At 38.8% G+C, this 23,448-nt stretch overlaps 1 protein-coding gene across 4 annotated transcripts in view; it reads left to right on the top strand.

Annotated features, from left to right (window-relative positions):
* The window catches only part of VTI1A (vesicle transport through interaction with t-SNAREs 1A), a 235,080-nt gene that overhangs the window by 33,838 nt on the left and 177,794 nt on the right, over nucleotides 1-23,448 (top strand). For 2 of the 4 annotated variants that reach the window (XM_033149685.1, XM_033149687.1), the window contains exons 4-5: nucleotides 14,766-14,843; nucleotides 20,698-20,718. In XM_033149685.1, the coding sequence (XP_033005576.1) occupies nucleotides 14,766-14,843; nucleotides 20,698-20,718 (99 nt within the window). The remainder of the gene's footprint in view (nucleotides 1-14,765; nucleotides 14,844-20,697; nucleotides 20,719-23,448) is intronic. The other 2 variants (XM_033149686.1, XM_033149688.1) reach the window with 1 other exon arrangement.

Genomic DNA, 23,448 nt, shown 5'->3' with positions numbered 1-23,448 from the left:
ACCCCCAGGTCTGTTACAAGTGTTGCAACTTGCTAAGCATTTCACTTCTGTCGCATCATTACAAATAGGGGTGCCAAGACAGCTAATTCATCAGATTCCCCAGTATGCAGCATAAAAAGGAATATTTGTAAGCAAATAGTTGTTTTATTTCATTCTAGTTCCTATATTTAAGCTCACTTGTTAATTATATGTTTGTTGGCCTGCCAAAATGTCGCAAAAATTGCAATTAATGATCTATCTGCTAGGTGTCAGCAAAGGTTCTTTTAAAAGTAGCATTCATCCATGCATTCATATGGATTTGGTTTCAAGTGGTGTGGGGGAGTGAAATACCTTTAAACTGGTTGCTAACTGTAATACTAGTCAAAAGCTCCTGCTCTCAGCAATGCTGGAGAGATCATTATAGCGTCTGTTTGACTGACTATTATTTTTGTTTTATGGTTACTGTATATTAACAACTATAAAATACAAAATGAACCAGCAAACACAATAATAAAATAAATATCTTACAAGCTGCAGCAAGTTAAAATTCCCATAGACTGTATTATTATTGTGATGATGACGATGATGATGATGATGACGATGATGATGCCACTCATCTGACTTGGTTGACCCAGCTGCTCTGGACAGCTCCCAACAAAAAAATAGAAAAACACAATACAACACCACACACTAAAAACTTTTAAAAAATCACATAACTGTTTATCTGTTTGACATCTGCTAGGAGGGCGTTCCACAGGACGGCGCCATTACTGAAAAGGCCCCCTGCCTCTGATTTTTTTGTTTGCTTATCGAGGTTGACAAAATGTGCTGAGAGTTGTGAAACTATGAGAAGAGAAGATTCCCTAGAAAAGACCCTCACAAAGCACTCTCACAAAGATACTATAACACAAGCATTTCCATTGTACAAATACTTTTCAGTTTAGGCAGGTGCTAACTCTATTACCTTTGGTTCAGAAGTGGTCACTGCTGACACAGTTGCCTTTCTGCTGAGAGAAATGTGTGTCTACCTGTCCTGGTTCTCTCACTCCTTTGCAAAGGAACAGCGGACATTTAATCACTGCATCTAACTAGGTGTCTTACCTTGCTTCAGAATTGCTGTCACAATTTCTAGTGTGGGTCCACACTGCAACAACCATACATTAGTCAGAAATAAGCCCCAATGAATACCATGGAGATTGTTCCTTGATCAGTATGTACAGGATTGCAGCATGAACTGGTTACTCTTAAAGCTGCTGCATACTGAAAACCTAAATTTCCAGGCTGATGGGAAATATCACTCCCTTCCATACCTTATTTACTTATTTCCAGAGTGTGGAATACAGGGAAGGGATATCAAGTGGATTAGGACATGGGAGATCAGGGTTAAGTTCAAAACTTAGCTACAATGCTCACTATATGACCTTGGGCCAGCCTCTCTATCAAACGTACCTCACCCTAACCCATCCCCTGAACCACTCTACATTTTGTAGTAGTGTATAAAGTGCTATGGAAACAAAAACAACAGTACTAACATTTTAAAGATGGGAATAAAAATATGGCATAATCTTTCTTGGGCTTATTACAAAAGTTTATTTAATAATATGTTTACTAGCCTTTAAAGTGTTTTTAGACTATTGTTTCATTTTTGCTGTAAACCATGGCAAATTGGCTACCCTCTGATTGAAAGTGTATCAGAGGAATGTACCCATCACCGTACATTAAGCTTGTGGCAGAGAGGATGGATTTTAAATTTGGTTTCAAGCTCCTTGGCTAGACAGGTTTGAAAGAGTGAAGAGAGCACAAGTGTGGTGTAGTGGTTAGAGTGTTGGACTAGAACCTGGAAAAACGGTTCAAATCCTCACTTGGCCTTGGAGCTCATTGGGTGACCTTGGACCAGTCACCCTCAGAGGCTTGTTGTGGGGATTAAATGTGGAGGAGCAAAGCCATGTACCCCACCTAGAGTTCCTTTGAGAAAAAAGTGGGATATAACGGCAATCTATCTATCTATCTATCTATCTATCTATCTATCTATCTATCTATCTATCTATCTAGTGTGTGTAAAGACAAGATTCTTGATAATTGACTTCAGAGAAGGAAAATGAGCAGTGGAGTAAACTATTACCACAACCAAATCTTCATAGCCACCACAGCCTTATATCACAGGTTTGAGCAGGAGGAATCACTGACCTCAAAAATAAAGGGCTTCAGCAAGTGTAGGCTGCATCTGCCTCCTGAATCAGGAATTGCTTTTTGTTATCTAGTAAGATGAATCCACAACCGAACAGTAACTTCAGCCTGTATAAACTTCCTGTGAGGATAACGTGGGGGAACAGAGAACCATGAATCTCACCTTGAGCGGTTTGGAGGATGTGACATTCATCATTCCCATGTTATCCTAACAGCTTAACACAAATTCTGTCAAACCCCATCCATTTTGTAAAAAGAGTCAAAAATGCCCCACTGGTGCTTGCTCATACAAAAAGGCTGGAGGTCAGTGAAACCAAAGCAAATTAAACAGCAGGACTGCTCAGGAATCAGACCCACTTCTGAGGCCCAGCTGCTTAGGTGTGGCTTTCAAGGAAACAGCTCTGAGCATGATCTGAGATTATTTTGGATAGGTCTACCCCACTACTAGGTCTACCCTTGAGGCAGACCTACCAATGTTGTACTATAGCTGTATGCTAATTCCTGTGTTCTGATAGGTTGGAACGTCTTCATGGTAACAGGAGGGGGCAGGAACATGTGGAACAGCTATGGCTAACACTAGTAAAATGCTGGTTTTTCACTTAGTTATTCTGTTTGGAGGACAGATGGGAGGAACCTCTGACTGTAACAATTATTTTGGATTAGGATTGGATGAGCAGTGTAGAGAGCTGATTGGCCAGAGAGCAGGTGATGTTTTGGCCTTTGCAGAATTCAGACAAAGCATCAAGCATTGTTGTAGATTGAGAACAGGCAGATATTGTGTCTTCTGGGTAGTAAAGGTTTTTGAACCTCTTAAATTCACCCTTGACACCTTCATCGTGTTTCCCATAACTCTCTTTTCTTATTCATGGGGCCCCTCCTGACATCCTTTATATACTTGCTTGTTGAATAACTTCTCTCATCTTCTTGTGTTGCCCAGTTTGTCAAGAAGAGGGGTGGTTGTATTATTTCACAGTTACAAAAGAAACCCTCTGGAGCACATATTTTTCAAGTGCCATATAGAGGCTGGAAGAGGAGCGACAGAATATTGTAGAATATATGGAATGGGAAGTGTGACTTGCTGTCTTTGTTAATGTCTACCACTCTAAAAAAGAGTGCTGTGGAGAGGTGAGATCTCTCCAATAAAGTGATTATAGTTATCAAACCTTATACATTACTTATTATTAAGATATTAAATAATTTCATTGGAGGTGGAAAATGCAGTGCCTTCTATGTCTTTGAAAAAAATTGTACAACTTCTGTTAAGATAAAATTATTTTATTTCTGTAATGGAAGCAGAAAAAATCACATTACAAAATAGCTTGATTTTTAACCTTGTACACGAGCATGTTGATGAATGTATGATTGTTACATAAAGTTTATTTTTTAAAAAAACCCATATTATCCATTAAGCAGCATGCTAGTGCCCAAGGTCGCTATCAAGAAACTTATGCTTATGTGAAAATGTTCTAACTATGTAATGTTGCATTTTGCATTTCTGTCCCTCATCAGTGATTTATTATGACTTGGGTGGTGTCTTTCTATGTGCTGTGGATTGTATTAAATAGCAATTTATCTCAATATTTTCTGTTTAGTTATTTATAGAATTTCTATACCTCCCTTCATCTGAGGATCACAAATATTTCTATTTACGCCTGAAATAATGTTGTAGATAGTATGTAAAACACACTAGTGAAACACAGTGGATAATTGTAGATTATACTGGCTCAAGAGTTAACTTTGCCTTGTAAGAAGCTTTCTTTTGAAGCCAATAGATTGCTTGTTAAAATCTAATTGCAATGGGTGACAAGCAGCTTTGGGAGTGGGGGAGAGGCACAGCGGAGGATGGGTGATTTCAGATGAGTCACAGCTAAGGAGAGGAAGTTAACCTTCCCCTCCCAAGTTCACCTCTTTCTAAAAAAAAAACCCAAAAAACCCCACCCATCCTCCACATCAGTTAAGTTTTTAAAAAGTATTCTATTGGCTCCCACAGAAGGCTTCTTTCAAGTGTAATTGTAGTCATGTGTGTGTGTTTTCATTGAAGGTCACAGCTGGGATGGGGAGTTTTAACATTCTCACCACTGCAGTTAGGACTAAAAAAGCCCCCCTCCCAGCTGAAAGTACGATTGGAAAAATGTTAACTCTCCCAGTAATATAACATTTTAAGAAGATCCCCCCCTTTGTGGATAAAAAGCCTCAATATTCCATAAGGTTTCCTTAGTAGATACTTGTATTGCCCTGTTTATTTTGCACATATTTCTAATCCAAAAAGTGAGAGACTTCTGGCAAAGACTTTTCTGCTGTATAAAGGAATTGTGCATTCAGCAGTTGCTCTATTTCATGTGTCTTTCCAGGACAGGGGCAGTTCCATCTAGTTGGTAGATGCAATAACTTTTTTTCAGGCTGAATGTTGCTGTCCATTTTGGGCAACTTTCTGGATTGCATGTACTTGGTGGGTGGGACCAGATGCAAAAATGGCTGTTACTAGAGCAATAGGTGTACAGTAGACTTCATCCATTCTTAAGGAAATCAGGCCTAAGTGCTCACTGGAAGGACAGATCCTGAAGCTGAGGCTCCAATACTTTGGCCACCTCCTGAGAAGAGAAGACTCCCTGGAAAAGACCCTGATGTTGGGAAAGATGGAGGGCACAAGGAGAAGGGGACAATAAAGGACAAGATGGTTGGACAGTGTTCTTGAAGCTACCAACATGAGTCTGCCCAAACTTCGGGAGGCAGTGAAAGACAGGTGTGCCTGGCGTGCTCTGGTCCATGGGGTCACGAAGAGTCGGACACGACTAAACGACTAAAAAACAACAACGACTTCATCCCAGCCATGCAAAAGTGAGAAATTTCTAAATACACCCACATTTCTTCATTCAGGAAAGCAAGGGGCATTATCACCATTCAGGAGCATATGTTGTGAGCATGATGCCTGGCCAGTGGACCGTCCCACAGCCTGAAGTACAGTGCTGTGGAAGAGAGATTTCCTCATTTCAATGCAAAGCACCGTGGATGAAATATTTAATCATTTAAAGTCTTTGTTCCAGGTGAAAAGGCTTCTGTGAAACTTATGTGTGTCCTCATATCTTCATTTGGCTAGGTGAGAAGAAAACCTGTTGTTGAACATGCTTGTAAGCGTGTTCACACTGATGAGATTCAGATGCCAAAGATAAAGAGGAACAATAAATTAAAAAACACTTTTTTCATAATTCTGCAGTTTTTGTAAAACATACAATTGGGATGGCATAGTACTTGGGACTAGCTGGGGTGGTGGTGGTCTTCCTGTCATTTTCATCTTTCCCCCTCCTTTCCTGTGCTTGTCTCTTAAAAGTAAAACAAACAAAAACAAACCTTTCATTAGGTGGATTTTTTCCTTTATTCTGTAAGTCATTCTCAATACTTTTGTTCTTAGTACTGTCGGGGAGAGGGTCAGGTTGACTCCTATGATGGGCCTGATTTTGTGGAAGTGATGAAGACTCTCAAGGGCATGGAGCTCAATGGGTCCCATAATCAACACAGAATGGGAATGCTGTTTTCTTTGGTCCTGCAACACAGTATTTCCTGTTCTGCCCTCTCCCTCCCTTCTCATTATATTGGTTGGTGACGTGTGTGTGTAGCTGGTGCAACCCTTCCAACACCCCAGCATGGCCAGTGGTGAGGGATAATGGGAGAACTGCAACATCTGGAGGCCCACATGTTCCCTATCCCTGCTCTAGACCAGTGTTTCCCAACCTTGGGCCTCCAGCTGTTTTTGGACTACAACTCCCATGATCCCTAGCTAGTAAGACCAGTGGTCAGGGATGATGGGAATTGTAGTCCAAAAACAGCTGGAGGCCCCAGGTTGGGAAACACTGCTCTAGACAATGTGATAATAGAAACAGGTGTTAACAATTATAGTGCCAATGCACAACTGATGCAGAATTGTTTTGTTGTGCTGCTCTGCCATGGTGCTGGGCTCACAAGAAATACTGGGGGGAGGGGAATGAAGGTCTCAATCCTATGTATGCTTTCTTGAGAGTAAGCCCCATTGAACTCTGTGGAATTTTATTCTGAGCAGATATGCATAGGATGTGCTGTAAGTAAATGATTGGGTAGAAAAAGTCAATCTGACACAATTCTTCAAGCATTTAGAACTTCAAGTAAAAATGCTGCAGGTTTTTTTTTAAAACCAAACCTGTTGAATACAACTTTATTTTGACAAAAGCATACAGCTGATCAATTCAATCTGTTAGAATTGCATCACATCAATACAGAAAATAATTTACGAAGAAACCATAGGTGAGTTGTGGAATATTATATTTTGAAATATGTCTGCTTTTTTGTGTAGTCATTGTGTGAATTGTATTAACCAACAATAATAACTTAAGTTGAGATGTCATGAAAGAATACCATTCCTCTGTTATTTGGCTGACTGCTGGAAATATATTGAACCAAGATGAATGGGCTAATGCTCTGTCTTATTATTATGAACACTGCAGAATACCAGTGATTAATTTAAAGCATGTAATATGGAAACCTAGAACCAAAACTGAATAGAAACGAACAAGTCTGAATTTTGCTGTACAGATGTGGGCAGCTGATAATTTTGGGCACCTTTCCCCATCTACATCTCATTTACTTACTATGTGGAATTGGTCATGTGCCATGAAGATTGTTTCTCTTCCCATTGCTCTTCCCAGCTTTATGTTGTTGATGTAGCTGTATAGCTAGTACTGTAATTTAACAAAATACTGTCCACCAGGTGTGGGAAAGAGCTGATTGTATTGTAATACCAGATTGTTGCTTAATTCATATGCAACATAACCTAGCACATGGAAAGTATTATAAATCTATTTACCATGTGGCTGGTCTGATGATAACATTGTATTATATTCCCAGGTGAAGCAATTTAAGCAATTGCTTTGCCATGTGTGGCCCATGGAAATTAACTTCTCATATGATTTAGTAATAGGCTAACTTCATTGTTATGTTCAGATTAGTAGTTTAGCAGAATTCTTATAGTTGTGGCTACATGTACTCTGCTACACATGTAAAATTACACACTGGGGTGGTGCTGCAGATCACAGTTCTTAATTAGTTTAAGCTGAATTAATTCATTTCATTTCTAATTTAACTGTGTTTGCCTGTGAATATATTCAGTTCAGTTGGGAAATGTTAAGACTTGGGTCAAGCAGACAGATTGTTTAAAGCCAAATTGCCAGACAGAACTGAGCAAGTGTATCTGTTTGAACAGGGCTTTAAGAGAATCAGTATGCAAAAAATCCTGTTCCTTTACCAAGTGATGTCTGCCTGGAATCAAATTGTTCCTTGGTGTAAGGTCTGTGTATTGTGGTACATTTAAAGTAGCTACTGGAATAGTCTTTGAACAGTCTGAGACTGCTCTCTGTGTTTGTGTGGACTTTTAAGGTTATGGATGATTATAAACCAGACTTTGTGGCTTCTTTGCTCTGAACCTCATAACAAGGTATAGTAGGTTTAGTATCCAGAGTTATGAAGCGAACCTACACAACTGCATTAGGCTTGTTAGCTCAATAACCATTTTACTTCCGTATTTGAGGTCACATCTCACCAGATTTTAGCTCACTTCTATTCAGAATCTGAACTTGGTGTAAATTTTCTTCACCATTTGGTAGGATGGGTGCTATAACTGACCTTATAAGCTATTGCACACACACCATGGTAATGCTTTTAAACTTTTGTGTTCACCAAACTAAACTATGCCTAGAACTACAAAACTCAGCCAGCTGACCAATCTATTCTCTTGAGGAGAGACAGCATGCCTACTTCTAGGTTGATTGCTTTTATTTGGAAGGGCAGTGAATAATGTCTCATATCGTCTAGATGGTGTTGTACATTTGGTAGGCATTTGAGTTTGAGTTTCCAGAGAGTTGTCCTAAAGACTTGGCTCATTTAGTGGGTATCCGCTGGGTTTATTAATCCCTTTAAAATGCAGTACTCTTGTTAAACTGAATTGAGATAACCTTGCCCCTTTGCTGTGCAAAACTATACCTTTCTCTTGAACTATAAGCAAATCGTATGTGTATTTCTGTGCCTAGTAGAATTAAGAAGCACTTTTCTGCGCGCAATGCATCTTGCACACACACATACACACTCACGAGTGCTGGGACGGGACTTGTGTTTGACAGCCCTTTGCTGGGCAGAATCTGTATATAGGAACTCTTAAGCTCATATCGAGCTGCCCAGAAAAGGCATTGGATTACAGAATCTGTAAAGCTTCTGTCTCTTCCAGAAACATACATATAAAGTAGCAGTAGACAGTGGTAACTGACAACTAAGACTAAAAATGTTGACAATTTCTTGATTTGCCTGGTTAGCTTATGTATAGAAGTCATTAACTATTTATAAAATGCATTATGAATTGGGTTCCTTCAAACTGTAGCAGTGTGTGTGACATTTTCCAGCACAAACTATTATGCCTGCATTTGGCTACAGTACAAATTTACACTCAATACAGAATGGTGAAATTAGGAGCATAAAGCACCTTTTATAATTGTTACAATAAAAGTGGAATCCTATACATGTCTACACAGAAGTAAGTCTAATTGAGTTTATCTGGCTTACTCCCAGATAAGTGGGTATAGGATTGCACTGTATAATTTGTTCTACTGCTATTTCTAGTGATGATCTGTTTCATTTAGGGGTGCTAGTAAGATTATTTGAAGTTATTATTTTAAAGACAAATGAGAGTACTGTATTGATATTTTAGCTAGATTCTGAGAGAACAAATGGGCACTTTAGTTCAAAGGCCTGGTCTTTTATGTGATCAATTCATTTTGGGATGAAATTGTGATCAAAAGTAGTATCAAATTATTTATTAATGAATATGGCAGTCGGACCTAATTGTAGTCAAAAGGTTTAGTTGTTCTATAAAACTGCTTCTTTTATAATTGAGAGAGATCATGATAATAAAGGGACCGTGACAATAAATGTTAGCTGTGCTATTGATGTAAATTTGTTTTAGTTCAATATAATCTACAACAAAATCATCACAGAACACAAAGCTCTGTCAAAACAATGTAATTTTTTTTTTTGCAAAGTGAACAGATTTCTGTTTGGATAGATGCTGTTTTATAGACCCAGTGACCACCTCTAGGTTTTAGAAACTTGGGATAAGGCAGACTAGTGCCAGAAGATGCCTGGGGAATTATCACATACATTTTTTTTTAAAAAAATTGAAATTACTTGTTGCTGGTGCTATGTGTTCTTATCTGTATAGTAAAAAGTATATTTCAAATCCAGGGGTCAACATATTCTGGTTTAGCAGCCAGCATTACTTTTCGTAGCTGCATATTTTGTTGGCACTCATAGAGGAGCTCCATGGCTTCATGATCTCTGTTGAATCACCATTGCTGCTCCCATATGTCTATGTGAACTTTTGCACTTGGAAGCCTGTTCTACTTTTGTAGAATCCTGGTCAGGGTTTCAAATTGCACATGGAGTGAACCTGAGTAGAACAGGCTCCCTGTTTGCAAATGTTGAATCTTCAACATATGGAGAACTGAGGGAGGACTGATATTTTTTATTGATGATGATATCTTTAATCTATTAATTGCTTTCTACACAATCTACTAAAGGCAATGTACCATAAAAACGGGGGGGGGGGGCAGTTAAACTGAAAAAAGCCAATGCAACTAAAACAATACAAAATAGACCCTCCTGGGAAAAGACCCATTTATCCAGCTAAGAAAGCCTTTTGGAACAAACATGTCTTCAGCTGTTTCCAGAAAGTGCAGGTAGTGGGAGCCTGTCATATCTCAACAGGAATGCTGTTCCACAGAACACAATGGCCAGACTAAAAGCCCTGAGCCAAGTTACTGTGGAGTAGGCTTCTGAGATCTTTAGAGCTTGCAGCAGAAACTTTCCAACAGACTGCAGTGATCTACTGGATATATAAGAGATATGGTGGTCTCTCAAATAACCTGTTCTTGAACTGTATGGGAATGTTAATACCAATATGTTGGTCTTGGCCTGGTTGCAGACTGGGCGTTCAACTCTTACAAGCAAGGTGTAATACATTGGTGACAGTTTGTCCCCACAATCAACCTAGCTGCTGCATTTTGCATCAGCCACAGCCTCTAGCCAAGAGTCCCACACAGAACACATTGCAGTAATCCAGCTGTGACGTCAGGCACAGAGGAAGCCTCCTCGCTACCCAGGGCGGCAAACGGAGGCACCCCCTGGGGGCGGGGCGTCATGATGTTGCGTTGTGACATCACGACGCAACATCAGGATGGAGCGCGCATGGTGACCTTGCAAGCTGCTGAGCAATCAGCGGCTTATGGGGCTGCTGAGCGTGAGCGGCGGGCGTAAGGCCGTGCTGCTCGCGCTCAGCAGCCCCATGAGCCGCTGATCGCTCAGCAGCTCACAAGGTCACCACGGGAGCAGCAGTGGCAGCCCAGCCACGGAGTGAGAATGCGCCAAATCCGGCACATGCTCTCTCCACTGCCGGGCCACCGCCGCTGCTCCCGTGGTGGCTGTGTAAGCCGCTGAGCGTGAAAAGCAGCATGGCCTTATGCCCGCCACTCATGCTCAGCAGCCCCACGAGCTGCCGATCGCTCAGCGGCTTGCAGGGTCGCCGCAGGAGTGGCCCACGAGCTGCTGATCGCGTGTGGCAGCCCCATAACAGCGCTGGCGGGCAGGCGCGGGGCGGCGCGGCCTCACTCCATGGCTTGCTCACAGGCCGCCGAGCAGGTTTGCAAGCAGGCTGCGGAGCGAGGCTGCCTCGCTCTGTGGCTTGCTCGGGGCCCCAAGTGTCACCCCCCTCCCAGGAACCCAAGGAACCCCACCCCCTATGCCCCACCCTTGCTATGCCACTGTGTGAGGTTGCCAGTGCATAAACAACAGTGGTCAAGCTATCCCATCTACGAACAGCCATAGATGCTTTAGCAAAAGGCCCTCAAAGCCACTGGGGCAGAAGTCGGCAAAAGGCAGTCCTAGCCACTGAGGTTGCATCTGCATTGAGTGACAGAGCTGGTTTCAGGAGTGCCCCCAAACTACACACTTGTTCCTTCAGGGAGAGTAAGACCACATCAAGGGCATGCAGTTTACTAATTTATTGGAACCAGTCCCCAACTGCATCCAGATACTCAAGGCCATTCCTACTTCAGATGTAACAAAGAAATAGGGTTGGGTATCATCCCCCTATTTATGACACTTTGCTCCAAAACTCCTAATGGCTTCATGTAGATGGTAATATCCCCTTTCATGCAGTGGTAATATCACGAGATGAAATAAGTACTATTTCAACCTTCTCCAAAGCCCAGCATGATGAAATATTCCCCAACCCTTCCCACAGGAACTTGGAGAGGGCTGGGTTATTATTTCATGTCACAGTAAAATATACACCCATCTCTGAGGTTTCTCCCGCTAATGCTGGGAGGTGTGTGAACATATGAAGCTGCTTTAAGCCTATTCAGACTACTGATTCATCAAGTGGCTAGATTCTAGTTCAATACCATCTACTCTGATTAACAGTTGCTATGCAAGGTATCAAGCTGTGTCCTTTCTAAACCTACATCCTAAGATTCTTTAAACTGGATATGTGGGAAATTGAATCTGAGACCTTGTCTATGCAAACCACATGCTTTATCACTGAGCTACAGCTTCCTCCCTTTTATGTTAGAACCTGGTGGAATGGCAGTGCCTCTGACAACCAGGTTCATAGACTTGGTCAAATCCCCATTAGTCACAATTGAATTTCCATGAGCCACCCAGTCACAATACTGAACCCAAGCTACATTGTTTGTTTGTTTTAGGAGCCTGCTTACATATGACATTCTTCATGTCCAAAGCAACCACAATGTAAGCCAGGATCTGGCTTGGAATTCTTGAGCTCTTACTTACTTCACCAACCCTTTATTAGGAATTACAAGTTCTTGAGCTCTCTTGAGACAAAGAGGATGCTGGGAGGAAATTGTGGGGAAATGCACAGGGAAGAGCACATTGCCTGCTTTTCTCAATCTGTCTGGGGTTTTTCAAAAAAAATTATCTCATGTGTAATTATGTTTACTCATCTTCTTCTCAGACCCTAGAGACAATTAGCCACTCAAGAAGAAATAATAAAATAGATAGACAGGGGGCAGTTAGTGGCTTCTGCTTCCCTGTGTGTTTGCCTGTTATCCCCTCTGGCCTTTACTACTTTTCTCTGAGGGAGCTTTTGAATTCTCAAGAGACAGAGCCTGTTTTATATGTGACTTGCTGTGATCAATGTAATGTGTATTTAGGCTGTAAGCCTTGTGCACACATACATGCACACATACACACACCCCATTTTCCTTGATGCAAAAAGCACTTGTTCCTTTCCAAACCTGGACAGTGAATTAAGAGGAAGTTAAACTAAAATCTTCTCCAGCTGTGTGTGCGCACGCACATATGAGTATACTCTGGTGCAGGCTTGAAAGAGCACACACAGTCCAGTTGCTTAATGGGCAAACCTATTTTCAGATCATTGTGGTTGCATATCTGTAATGGCACAAATACCATTGCTATTGGTAGCTATTGACTGTGTATGGTTAAACTTAATCTTAAACTGAAAATCTTAAATGGAAAAGAAAGATTGGATCATGTATTGACATGCATTTGTAACTTCTTTCCTTGTCTGATGTATATCAAACAAAAAACAGGATAATATCATAATTGAGCAATCTATGCCAATTTGTTGGCTTTTTGGTGAAAAAAGAGAAAAACAAAACCCATCTCCATATGATATTCTTGCATACTGCAGAGTGTTTTAGTCCCCCATAGTGATGAAATGAATAATTTAAACAGGCAGCTCTGATACCACAGCCTCTTTAAAGGTTCCCATTTCCTTTAATGCTGTAGAGACTGCTTTTACTTGGTTAATATGAAACTGCTGTGTCTGAGATATCCAAATAGTAAAAAGGGGGTAGGATATGCTATGTCCATTATACAAGTTCTATGGTTTGTATGACTGAGGCTTTAGTATATATATATTCTGTTGAATACTAGGGGTTTCATAATGTTAAGGGTGCCACAAATAACCATTAAAATTAAAAGAACTCTAAAACTTACAAATTACTTGCTAGGTGAAGTATTAACTGCTTTCTTATTTGGCATTTTGTTTGTAAATTGATCAGCTTGAAAGTTTTTCTTTGGTCTTGAAAGTTGAAAATTGATATACTGTATCAGATTTAAATTCAGTAAATTGAGTTGCCAGCTAAATCTGCAAACCCGTTTTCAAAGAAGGGAGAAAAATGTAAAACATTGGAAATAAAATTAGTTTACATGTTCAGGATTACATTCTTCATTTCGAATTCAAACCTCAGCTTTAATCTCACTTTCAAGGGTGGGGGGCACCAAATTGTAACTATTAATGCAGTGTGGTAGCTTGAGCACAGACCAGTTCACATGAGGGCCAGGAAAGAGTGAGACCTTTCAAATATTGTGCTTGAAAGTTTAGTTTAAAGCTAGCTTTTTCCCCAGTGGAGTTATAATTTTTCAGTTTTTATGTAATAGGTTTTTCATATGCTTGGCTACTGAATGCGTATGCTCAACTTTCATTTGGCATACTCCCAGAAGCTAGCTAGGTGTCTTGCATGGAAAGCTCAATGTTAGGATTCTCCAGTTGCCTCATACACCATGGGAAAAGACCAAATACATCAAAAGGATTTTGAACAAAGCTGCAATTTTTATCACATCTAGTTTAATCCAATAAGAATTGCCCGGTATGATGCCTTGCAATCTAATCTGTGTTAGTATCCCGGTGCAGGAGGGAGATTGTTTAATCATGGATGCCTGCCTCCAATTGAGGAAAAGACAGTGCATCAGTTCTCCCCAAAGCAGCAACTCATGAAGATCTCTTACAGTCCAGTTTAGCTGAATTCCACCCCCCCCCCAAGCTAACCCTTGTTTGTCTGCATGCCTTCCTCCCTTTTTCAGCACTGAGTTCACTATGTGATTATAATCAACTGGATTTCAGGCTTTGTGTTTGGCCTTTTGAGACGTAGCAGTTCTTTGTTTAAAAGTTTTCTAATATAGTATAGGAAGGAAACTGAACAGGATAAAAAAAAAAATCTCCCCTGGTCTTATTGATTTGTTGTTTTGATATTTGTACTTCCATTCTTGGTATATCTATACCAAATATAAAGATTAGATTGTAATTCCTGCTTGCTATCCAATATAAGCTCACTTCTCTGTGACCTGGCGCATATCCAAGAGGTTCACATAATCAGACATTTGGTTAAACAGAGTTAGGGAAGTGTGAAATGACATAGGGATCATTTGGTTTGAGGGAGGGAATTCAGTGAATGAAAATCAGGATTTGGGGCTTGCTCCTATTGAACATAATGAGAAAAACTTTTTCTGTGTATGCTGTGCTTTGCTAGATTCATTTTGGGGAAGGGATTTAATTTAAATATCCCGCCAAAAGTGCTGGTAATTTCTGTATTGCATTTGACATCCTGTTGTCAAAACTACTTTGTGATAACTTTCTTTAGAGATTTTTTCATCAAATGGGTATCCATTAGAGGGCTCTCGAGGTTTTGAGATGATCAGCCTTGATAGTGATGACTCCGGAGCCTTGCTTGCTCACATTTTTTTCCCTTTCTCTTTTTGTTTTACAGAAAAGGTCACGGATTGCCTACAGTGACGAGGTGAGGAATGAGCTCCTAGGGGATGATGGGAATTCCTCAGAGATCCAGGTAGGATGCTAATCAAGAAGCCCTAGTGGGTGGCTGGAGGGTGAAGGAGGTCATTGGCACACTGGGCTTCTCAAGCTGCTCCTTAACAGCATTAGTAACAACTCATGTGGAAGTGATACTGTTTAATGCAAAGCTGGGGTCTTAATCAACTTCAAAATGTTTCTTGGAGATCTTACAATTTAACCCTTTACCTTGTGATCGCTGTCTGCTATCTTTTCTTTTTTTAAAAAAAAAGGGGGGGGATCTTTTCTTCTCTTCTTCTTTATTATTTGGTACTTAAGGAATAACTTGAAACACAATGTTTGCCGACAAAGCCAAGGTCTTCACCTCAAACACATGTAAAAGGAATAAAAAATTACATAATGCAGCTTTGATAAGAATGAAGCATAATTAAATCAACACTGGCAGGCAAAACAAATGAAAATGAGCTTTCAGAATCTGACAGTTTCTCTGTTTCTATGTAGGTTGTTTTCTCTGAATCAGATGTTCTTTTCTTGAGTAAAACTGCAAATTATGCCCAAAAGTATATCATTCGAATAGATACAGTATAAAATACTAGTGTTTTAAGGGAAGAACTATGTGCCTGTTAATTAATATTATGTTTAGTGTTCATTACACTGTAACAAATGTCCTAGTAGGATCCTCCCCCCAATTATTAAAGAACAAGTATTTTCACAGCTTAACACATTATTGTATCTATATAAAGCTTTAGCTTTAGCTTTATATAGTTTTTTTAAGACCTGTTCCTGGGTTTGCCTACTTTGAGACCTTCCTACATGAAGAAGTTAATTCAAACTTGACAGAATTAGATTGAAGTTTTAAATGCCTAGTAACAAACAAATGGTGTGTGAAGTTAGAAGAAAGTCTAATATTTAAGAAAGTTTCTTACTGATTTCAATTTGAACTTTCCTTTCATAATGTTTCTAATTCTAAAAACTTGGTAATACTTTAATACATTCGTATGTTTAAAATTATTGTTTCTTTTAACATGGGGTATTAGAGAGCGAAGTTCTATACTGGCCATATGTTGCATAATAAATTAAAATTACTGGTAGCTTGTACACTAAGGATATAGCCTAATTAAGGACCCAGCTACTGCTAATTAAGACCTTTTAAGTTCCATTGTATAGTGATGAGTTATGCTTCATTCTCCTATTGAAATCATTGGGACCATAAAGCATATAACTTTGGCTAGATTGTGGTCCTGCCTTTATAGCCTACAGCTTCTTAATGTGCAATTATTTAATAAGGGTATTGTCCAAATTCCCCATAAGTTTGAAAGATATTATAAAAGTGGGCATCATTTTCAGACAAAAAACATTGGACATTCAGATACCATGGACAAAGTTCAAACCTCAAAAATGGAGGTTTAGGCTCCTGGATTCAAATTCCATTGCTTGTTTTCAGATTGCACAGTAAATTACATGTGACACCAGCCTTGAAAGAAAAGTTATGATAAAAACTCTAGTTTAAAACAGAGTTTATTATTTTGTAGAATAATTTTTTTACTTTTGTTCTCAAACTTTAAGGAGAAACAAATTTTATCTCCGGAAAACTACTGGCTGATACTTTTTATGTATGTTAGCAATATATTTGTAAATTGTGTATTTATGAAAGGAGCAAGAAACTAATTGAAATTAATTCAAGAAATCATTCTGTGGCAAACGTTGGTCAAAATATATACACAAGAAAATATTGTTTCTTCATTTTCCTAAATATTAACATTATACGTATATCCTATTTTGCCAAAATTGACAGACACTCTGTCTTTTTCGGTGCTATTTTTCTAGAAAAAGAGGTGCCGGAACTAACCATGAATGCATCCCTTGTTCTCTTATAATGGCAATGGCGCCCACCTGAGAGGTGCTGGAACTGAGTTCCGGCAAGTTCCGGCTACATAAAAGCCCTGGTTGTCTTCTCTCTCAGGGATATCGGGCAAATGTTCTATAATACTTCATTTCTTGTTTCATGTTACTAGTAAGACTATCCATAATGAGAAAGCACAATTATTAATCTGTATCACTCAGCTCTTTTGGGGCCTAGATTTAGAAAGCCTTATAGCTTTAGCACCCAAAGGATATATGTAAAGTGTGAAGAATTTCAATATGCCCAATGCTCAGATTCATTTCTGTAACACTAGTGTAGAACACCTTGATTTATATATTAAAAGTCGTGGATCTGTCAAATTCATTTGCTGCTGTTTGACCGTTTAATCAGGTTAAGGTTAAATTGCAGAAATGAAAGTGGTTTGTCCACCACTCTAATCCCCAAATGTAACATAAATCAATACATAAATCACTGAAAAGCAGATGCTGCATAAAAATAACTGTCTTGGGTTTTGGCAAAGTAGGAGTATTGACCTCTTCACACCACCTGATAAATATCTGAATAGAGACTTAGCCAAGAGAGCTAGAAACTTCTATAGTCAGGGAGCTCTAGATCAGTGTCAGTAATATTAAACATATTCAGTTTTTGAGAATGTGAACTCTGTGTGTAATACATTTAAGCATATGTGATAGTGAGGAATATGTTACCTGTTGATTCACTCTGTCTAGTTGTGTTTCAGAGGTATACTGGTATAACTTTGTTATTCTAGTACGTATACAGAATTGGATCTCAAATAATTTGTGAATGACCCTTAGTTGGAAACAATAAAGAATGTGAAATATTTGAAATTCTATATTGCGGCATTTTGGTTCTGTGCTGTTGACAACATTGTCTAAGATGAATTTCATGATTTGTTGCCTACTTTAAGGCAATGGCAGACCCAACATAGGTATATTAATGTATGTAAAAGCTGCTATTCCCAGTCTGTGCTTTTTCTCTGTAAAAAGAAACATCCTTGATAGGGATAAATGGCTTTGGGCTCACTATATTCTGGATTTACTTAATTTCTTGGCTTTGTGTTGATTAATTTTCTTCCAATTTAAATCGAGTGAAACATAATCAGATGTAGCACATTTTGCAGTACAAAGGCAGGAGGGAAAAACCGGATGGTTCGTAGTTGGGTTATCTTTTCCCTCCAGGAGCACACTTTACTAATTTATAGTAAACAATTAAATGTTGTCCATTACACATCACAGAATGAGAATATATATATACGCACACACACACAGTGTGGTGTTTTAACCACTCAAGTATTTTCAGCTGGTCTTTGTAATTATGTCTGGCTGCATTCATCAAATCGTTTGAAAGGCCCAGTTGCTTCAATGCAGCAATATACCGGTAGTACTAAGTTGTAACTTCCACTTAATATTTTGTGGTTACTGGAGAGGGTGGTAGGTCCGTTGTTCAGAAAAAGAAGCATATCATTCATTAATAAATCGTTTGCTTGCAAAAAATATGTTGGGTATGTATTTGGTATTTACAAATTCCACAATTTGATATGAAACACTGTTTTCTTTCTGAAATTAGATTTATTGGGCTAATGTGAGAACATTCTTAATTAGACTTTTCCAGTAGGTCTAAAATGAAAAAAGTACATCAAGGCAGCATATATGCTACCTATAGAACATAAATATTTTGTGGTGATATGGTTACCTAATTTTTGACAACTAAGCTCTGATAATGGAAGATTTGGACTTGCTGTGCATAAAGTGTGTCAAAACTCCAGAAACAGACCAGGGGGTGAAGTTGGTCAATTTAATTCCCCAAGATCTAAAGGAGGTCTGTATCACTTCATATAGCCCTGGCAGAGCAGATCATTACCAGTCACAAATCTGTTCGTTACATGCCGAGAGTTTATAGCAAAATAAATAGACTGTCATCACAAGTTCAGAAAATTGTGTGTTCGACCCACGATAATGTGTAAAGGGCGTTTAATAGAGTTCAGCATTTATTCGTTATCTGTATGCGGGCAGAGACGGCAGTAGCGTTATCAGCTTCTTGGGCGGGGGGGAATTCGGTAGTTCTCCATGTCACGTGACATGCCTCACAGACGTGCACACACTCTGCGACGCAGTTTTGATTCTACTCACAGCAGAAGGCTTAGCCACAAGAGATTCCACTGGTTCAAACCAGCGTAAACCAGATTTTTTTTTTTTTAGTCTACAAAGGAACAGATTACCGCTTGTATCAAATTGGAAAAAAGGAGAATCTTTGTTTCAGAAAATATGCTGATTATCATAACCTAAAATGGTGGCTACACACATTTTAATGCTGTTTGAATTTGACAAGCTTTATATAGTACATTTTTTAAAATAGCAGTTGCAGAATTTCATCGAGTGCCATCATTGTTAAATGGGGGAAAATCTTTTGTTAATTTGAATGAATTTCTTTCAGTCATCATTTAAAAAAGAAAATCTGCCATTACTTAGCTTAGTTGCAAATTCTATGCAGAGCTTATATTCAGCCATGCAGCACAAACAAGATAGAACATTTTTTTTGTTTGGGACCTATTGAAAAAACAAATGTGGAGCATTTTAAAACTCTCATTGACTGTGGCAGAGTGTCATGCCCCAAATGCTCTCTATTGCAGGAAAGTAGTTTTAAACTTTGGCCCTTAAAGTATCACAGCCAGCTGAGGAATAGTGACCTCATGGGTGTGGGGGGTGGGTGGGAATAGTGCTGCGAGAAGTGAGGGGGAAGCAAGAAAGCAAATGAAAGGGCTTTAAATTTTAGGGCAGGTGGGATGGGGATGGAGAATGCCTGTGTGTTTACTTGATAGCAGATCCTTGGAAAGCTTCTTTTCTAAAGAGCTTCCAACTGCAGCAGCTTCCTTTCCTAGTGAGCAGAAGCACCATCTCTTGATTTGTTTGGCAGCGGTACATCTTTTAGTTTTAGAGTGACACCTAAGGGGGCATCTTCCGTTTCTTCTTTAATTGGAAACTTCCTGACTGTAGAAAAAAAATGTTATCCATTTAAAACTAGTGCATAAATGGGTGTGGTCAGTGCAGAAGTGGCCACCTTAATTGCCAAAATAAGGTATCCACAATGAGAGAATATTCAACCTTGTTTAGTGACTAACCATCATTCCTTCTGCATTTGTTGCAAATGAATAGGTGTGCTTCTTTGTACCCCAGCACAACTGGATAATGTTCTAATGAAGAATATTTTGAAGTATAACTGACTAGATCAGTTGAAAGGATTCCTGCTACTGTAGCTTTAGTAAAAGTAGGCAACTAAAAAAAAAGGGGGGGGGGTTAGCAGTGACAATAACTTTGGGAGATAAATTCTGTAAAAGATAGTGTAGTCAAAATTATGTTATGTACAGTAATTCTGTACCATTACATTAGTTAATTTGCTCATCCATTCATTTTTAACTTAGGTACACAAGTAATAATATGCTATACTAAATTGCATAGGCATGTTATTATTTTTAAAAGTAGCTGTGTTAAAGTAGAGCAGGCATTTGCAAGATATACACAATCAACTGATGCCTCAGTAGCCACTTACTATAGTATTCTTATCAAGATAATATATGAGAGAAATAAAAAGGCAGGTGTCAGTACTAAAAAATAGAAAAACATTCTGAAAACTTGTATATACAAAATCACTTCAACTGTACTATCTTAGAAGAGAGGAATAGTAAACTTGTTTTCCCCCTTTATATTATAGACTTCTATGAAGTCATTCCCCTTTATTTCATGATGGTGTCTTAGATGTGGTTTAAAAGAGAATTTCACACTATTCTCTTTGTTTAATGTGACAGTGTGAGAAAGTGATCTTTATTCGTTCAAAAAACTCTGCATGTAGTCTATGTTTAGGTTCTTTTAATGTGTTTGTCTGTGATTTTTAAATGCTAAACATGTAAACAGATAAATTGTCAATGTTAATTCTGTATCCTGTCACACAACTGATCTTTCTTTCCTGCCATTTCTTTCCTTTTTATCTTTTTTGTGCGTTCATGTTGCAGTTGATAAAATTACGTGAAGAGGTGAGTACTTCCTTGCTTTTTGTTGTCTAGCTTTTCCTTTAAAGCTGGTTTTCCAAATCTGAAGTAGATCTTTTTGGTCATTGTTACAGGGAAATAGTACAAAGCAAAATATATTGATTACACTGCTTAAAAATGTTCCAGCACTCTCTCGCTTTCTTTTTATTTTCTTTCTTTCTTTTCTTTTTCCTCTTATAATAACTATACACTTACATGGGAATCCCTAGATCAAACCTTTAAAATTAACGTTCTTTGATAGCACAGAGAAAGGGGATAATTTATAGACACTGGAAAAAAGAAGGAAAACTACTATTTGATCTCTATTAGAATACCATGATCTAATCAGATCCTGTAATGATATCTGCATCACACAATCTTTGATGGAGTAAATACCTTTATATCCCAGCATTACTATAGAAGGTACAGTGTTAGGGGTGGGGGGAAATCTCTGCTTGAAGCAGATACCAGCAATACAGTATGTATACCTGCCGGCATACCAAACAGTATGAAAATACTGCATGCATGTTGAAAATAGAAGCCAGGTAGATGTACACTCAGTCGTGTCTCAGCATTTATTATTTATTTGTGCATATGCTGTAGAGAATGCAGATCAGAGTTCCTTTTGCTTGCACCCTATGAAATGACCTGGAGTGGCTGCAATATGTCTAAGCAGATATAAAAAGCACCTGATGGTCATTTCCTGACAGCCACTATTTTTTTTTAAGGTTCCCCCTCAGTCTTATTTTATAGTACAGCAAATGCTTACACTATTATTTGTGTTTTAAAAAATCAAATTACTTTCTCTTAGAGGTTTGGTATAGTAAACGTTGCTAGGGAACCAGTTTTCTTAGGTGGCTGTGTTGTGACACCTCAGATTTCCGAGCAGCGAAAGAGTGAACACAGCAAACTCTGCCTGTTTAGTCTTGCGGTTGGTGGATGACACTGTTGATACAATCTAAATGTGTTTAATTCAAAAGAGGTCAGAAGCAAGGGGCACTTTCAAGTGCTGATGCTCATACTTGGAGAGAACGTGGGATGTAGCGCAAGCAAAATTCAGGGGAATTCTTGGTCTAAAGATTTTCTTATTAGATTAAGATTATTTGATCAATCATTCACTTTTAATTCCTGGTTGCTATACAACTTGCAGTATAAAGGTTTGATGTGATGACGAAAGTATCACTATAAAATGCAGCCAAACAAGCATGTCCTTGAGTTCTTTTCTAACTTCTTCTTATTAATGTAGCATCATCAGTGTACATAGTGCTTTGCAGAATAGCATAAGCAAAAGACAGGTTTCTGCCCCGAGGAACTTACAGTTAAAATTTTCATGGAGAGATAAAGGAAGGAAGGAAAAAGATAGCATAGGCAGAGAAGGGAGAGGTATGGTAATAGGAAATATATGGGTACTTAAATCACATACTTGGGTTTTATTTCAGCTGTGGAATAGTCCATAAACCATAGTAATTGCACAGTTCTATTTTTTAAAAACCACTTAACATGGTAAGCAAGCATATGAATGTCATGATTTCTTACTTGGCCATTTCAGACTAGGGTTCAACTTTCATAGAAGACATACATTCTATAAATACAAAGCTAAACTTTTTCATGAGTATGTATACATATTTTTAATATATAATTATAAGTTGTGGTAATATAAAGCAATCATGGAACTATATGTGACAAGGCTAATTGTAAAGGGAAAATCAAGGTTTTTTAATAGATCTTATAATTAAAGTGATTAATTAGATATAGACAATAATCCATTTTAATTTTTAGCAGACTCAAGGGGGGGAAGTAGCTTTTACTGAATACCTGGACTACTTTTTTTGTCAGTTTTTAAAAATGCCTGCCAATTACATGTATTCTGGATTGTATTTCCTTGCTGTTGGCTCACTTTGTAAGTCCCATCATTTTATCATTTTCTTGCTACATAATATTTTGGGGGGCATATTAAATGCATAGCTAATAAAGAGAGTAGAAGTCAAGATCAAAGAGTAGAATGGGAAATGCAGTGCAAGCTTCACTACTGCAATTTCTAGTTACCATATTAGCTGTAGGAGAAGCTGTAAAAGGAGTGGTGTTTTATATAGAGTATAAAATGCACATTAAAGCCCAAATGATGGCTATTGCAGTGATTCACCAAGGTTCTAAACTAGTCAAATAGTAAAACATCAAGGCTTTCCCAATTACAGTTCTCCTAAGGAGGTATGATCTTAAAAGCAATTGTGATTTTTCCCATACTGTTTGTTAATAAAATGTACAGTTCCTCTCATTACAAAGCTGTGTTCCAGCACAGATGTCTTAGGCAGAATTCTATGGAGGCTGTGCTGCTCTGTTTTCCTTTAGTTTCTGAGATCTCAGTTTGAATCCAGCCCACATGGAACGACTAAATCTCTAGCTGTAGCTTGCCACTTTGCAAAACTTCCATCTGTAACTCCGTGGAGAAGCTCTTTGTGAAGCTAAAAGACAGCCTGAGTCACCTCGCACTACTTCATATACAAAAGGCAGGGGACAGGGTGGGGAAATGAATTTGGTGGGGGGGGGGGTGTAGTGGAAGTGTTGAAAGCACCAGCCGCTGATGTTAGGTCATTGCTTTTCGTGACCGAAAGAACAATATTTCTCCGAAACGGAAAAGTAAATAACACAACCACTTACCGGGGTGGGGTGGGGGGAGGTTTACTGTAGAATGACTTGAGTGAAAAGGACCTGAAATCAGTTGTACGGAACAGCATA

The sequence above is a fragment of the Lacerta agilis genome, chromosome 5 (genome assembly GCF_009819535.1).
Source record: "Lacerta agilis isolate rLacAgi1 chromosome 5, rLacAgi1.pri, whole genome shotgun sequence".
NCBI classification, from domain to species: Eukaryota; Metazoa; Chordata; class Lepidosauria; order Squamata; family Lacertidae; genus Lacerta; species Lacerta agilis.
This window is presented reverse-complemented; position numbering and strand designations above follow the sequence as displayed.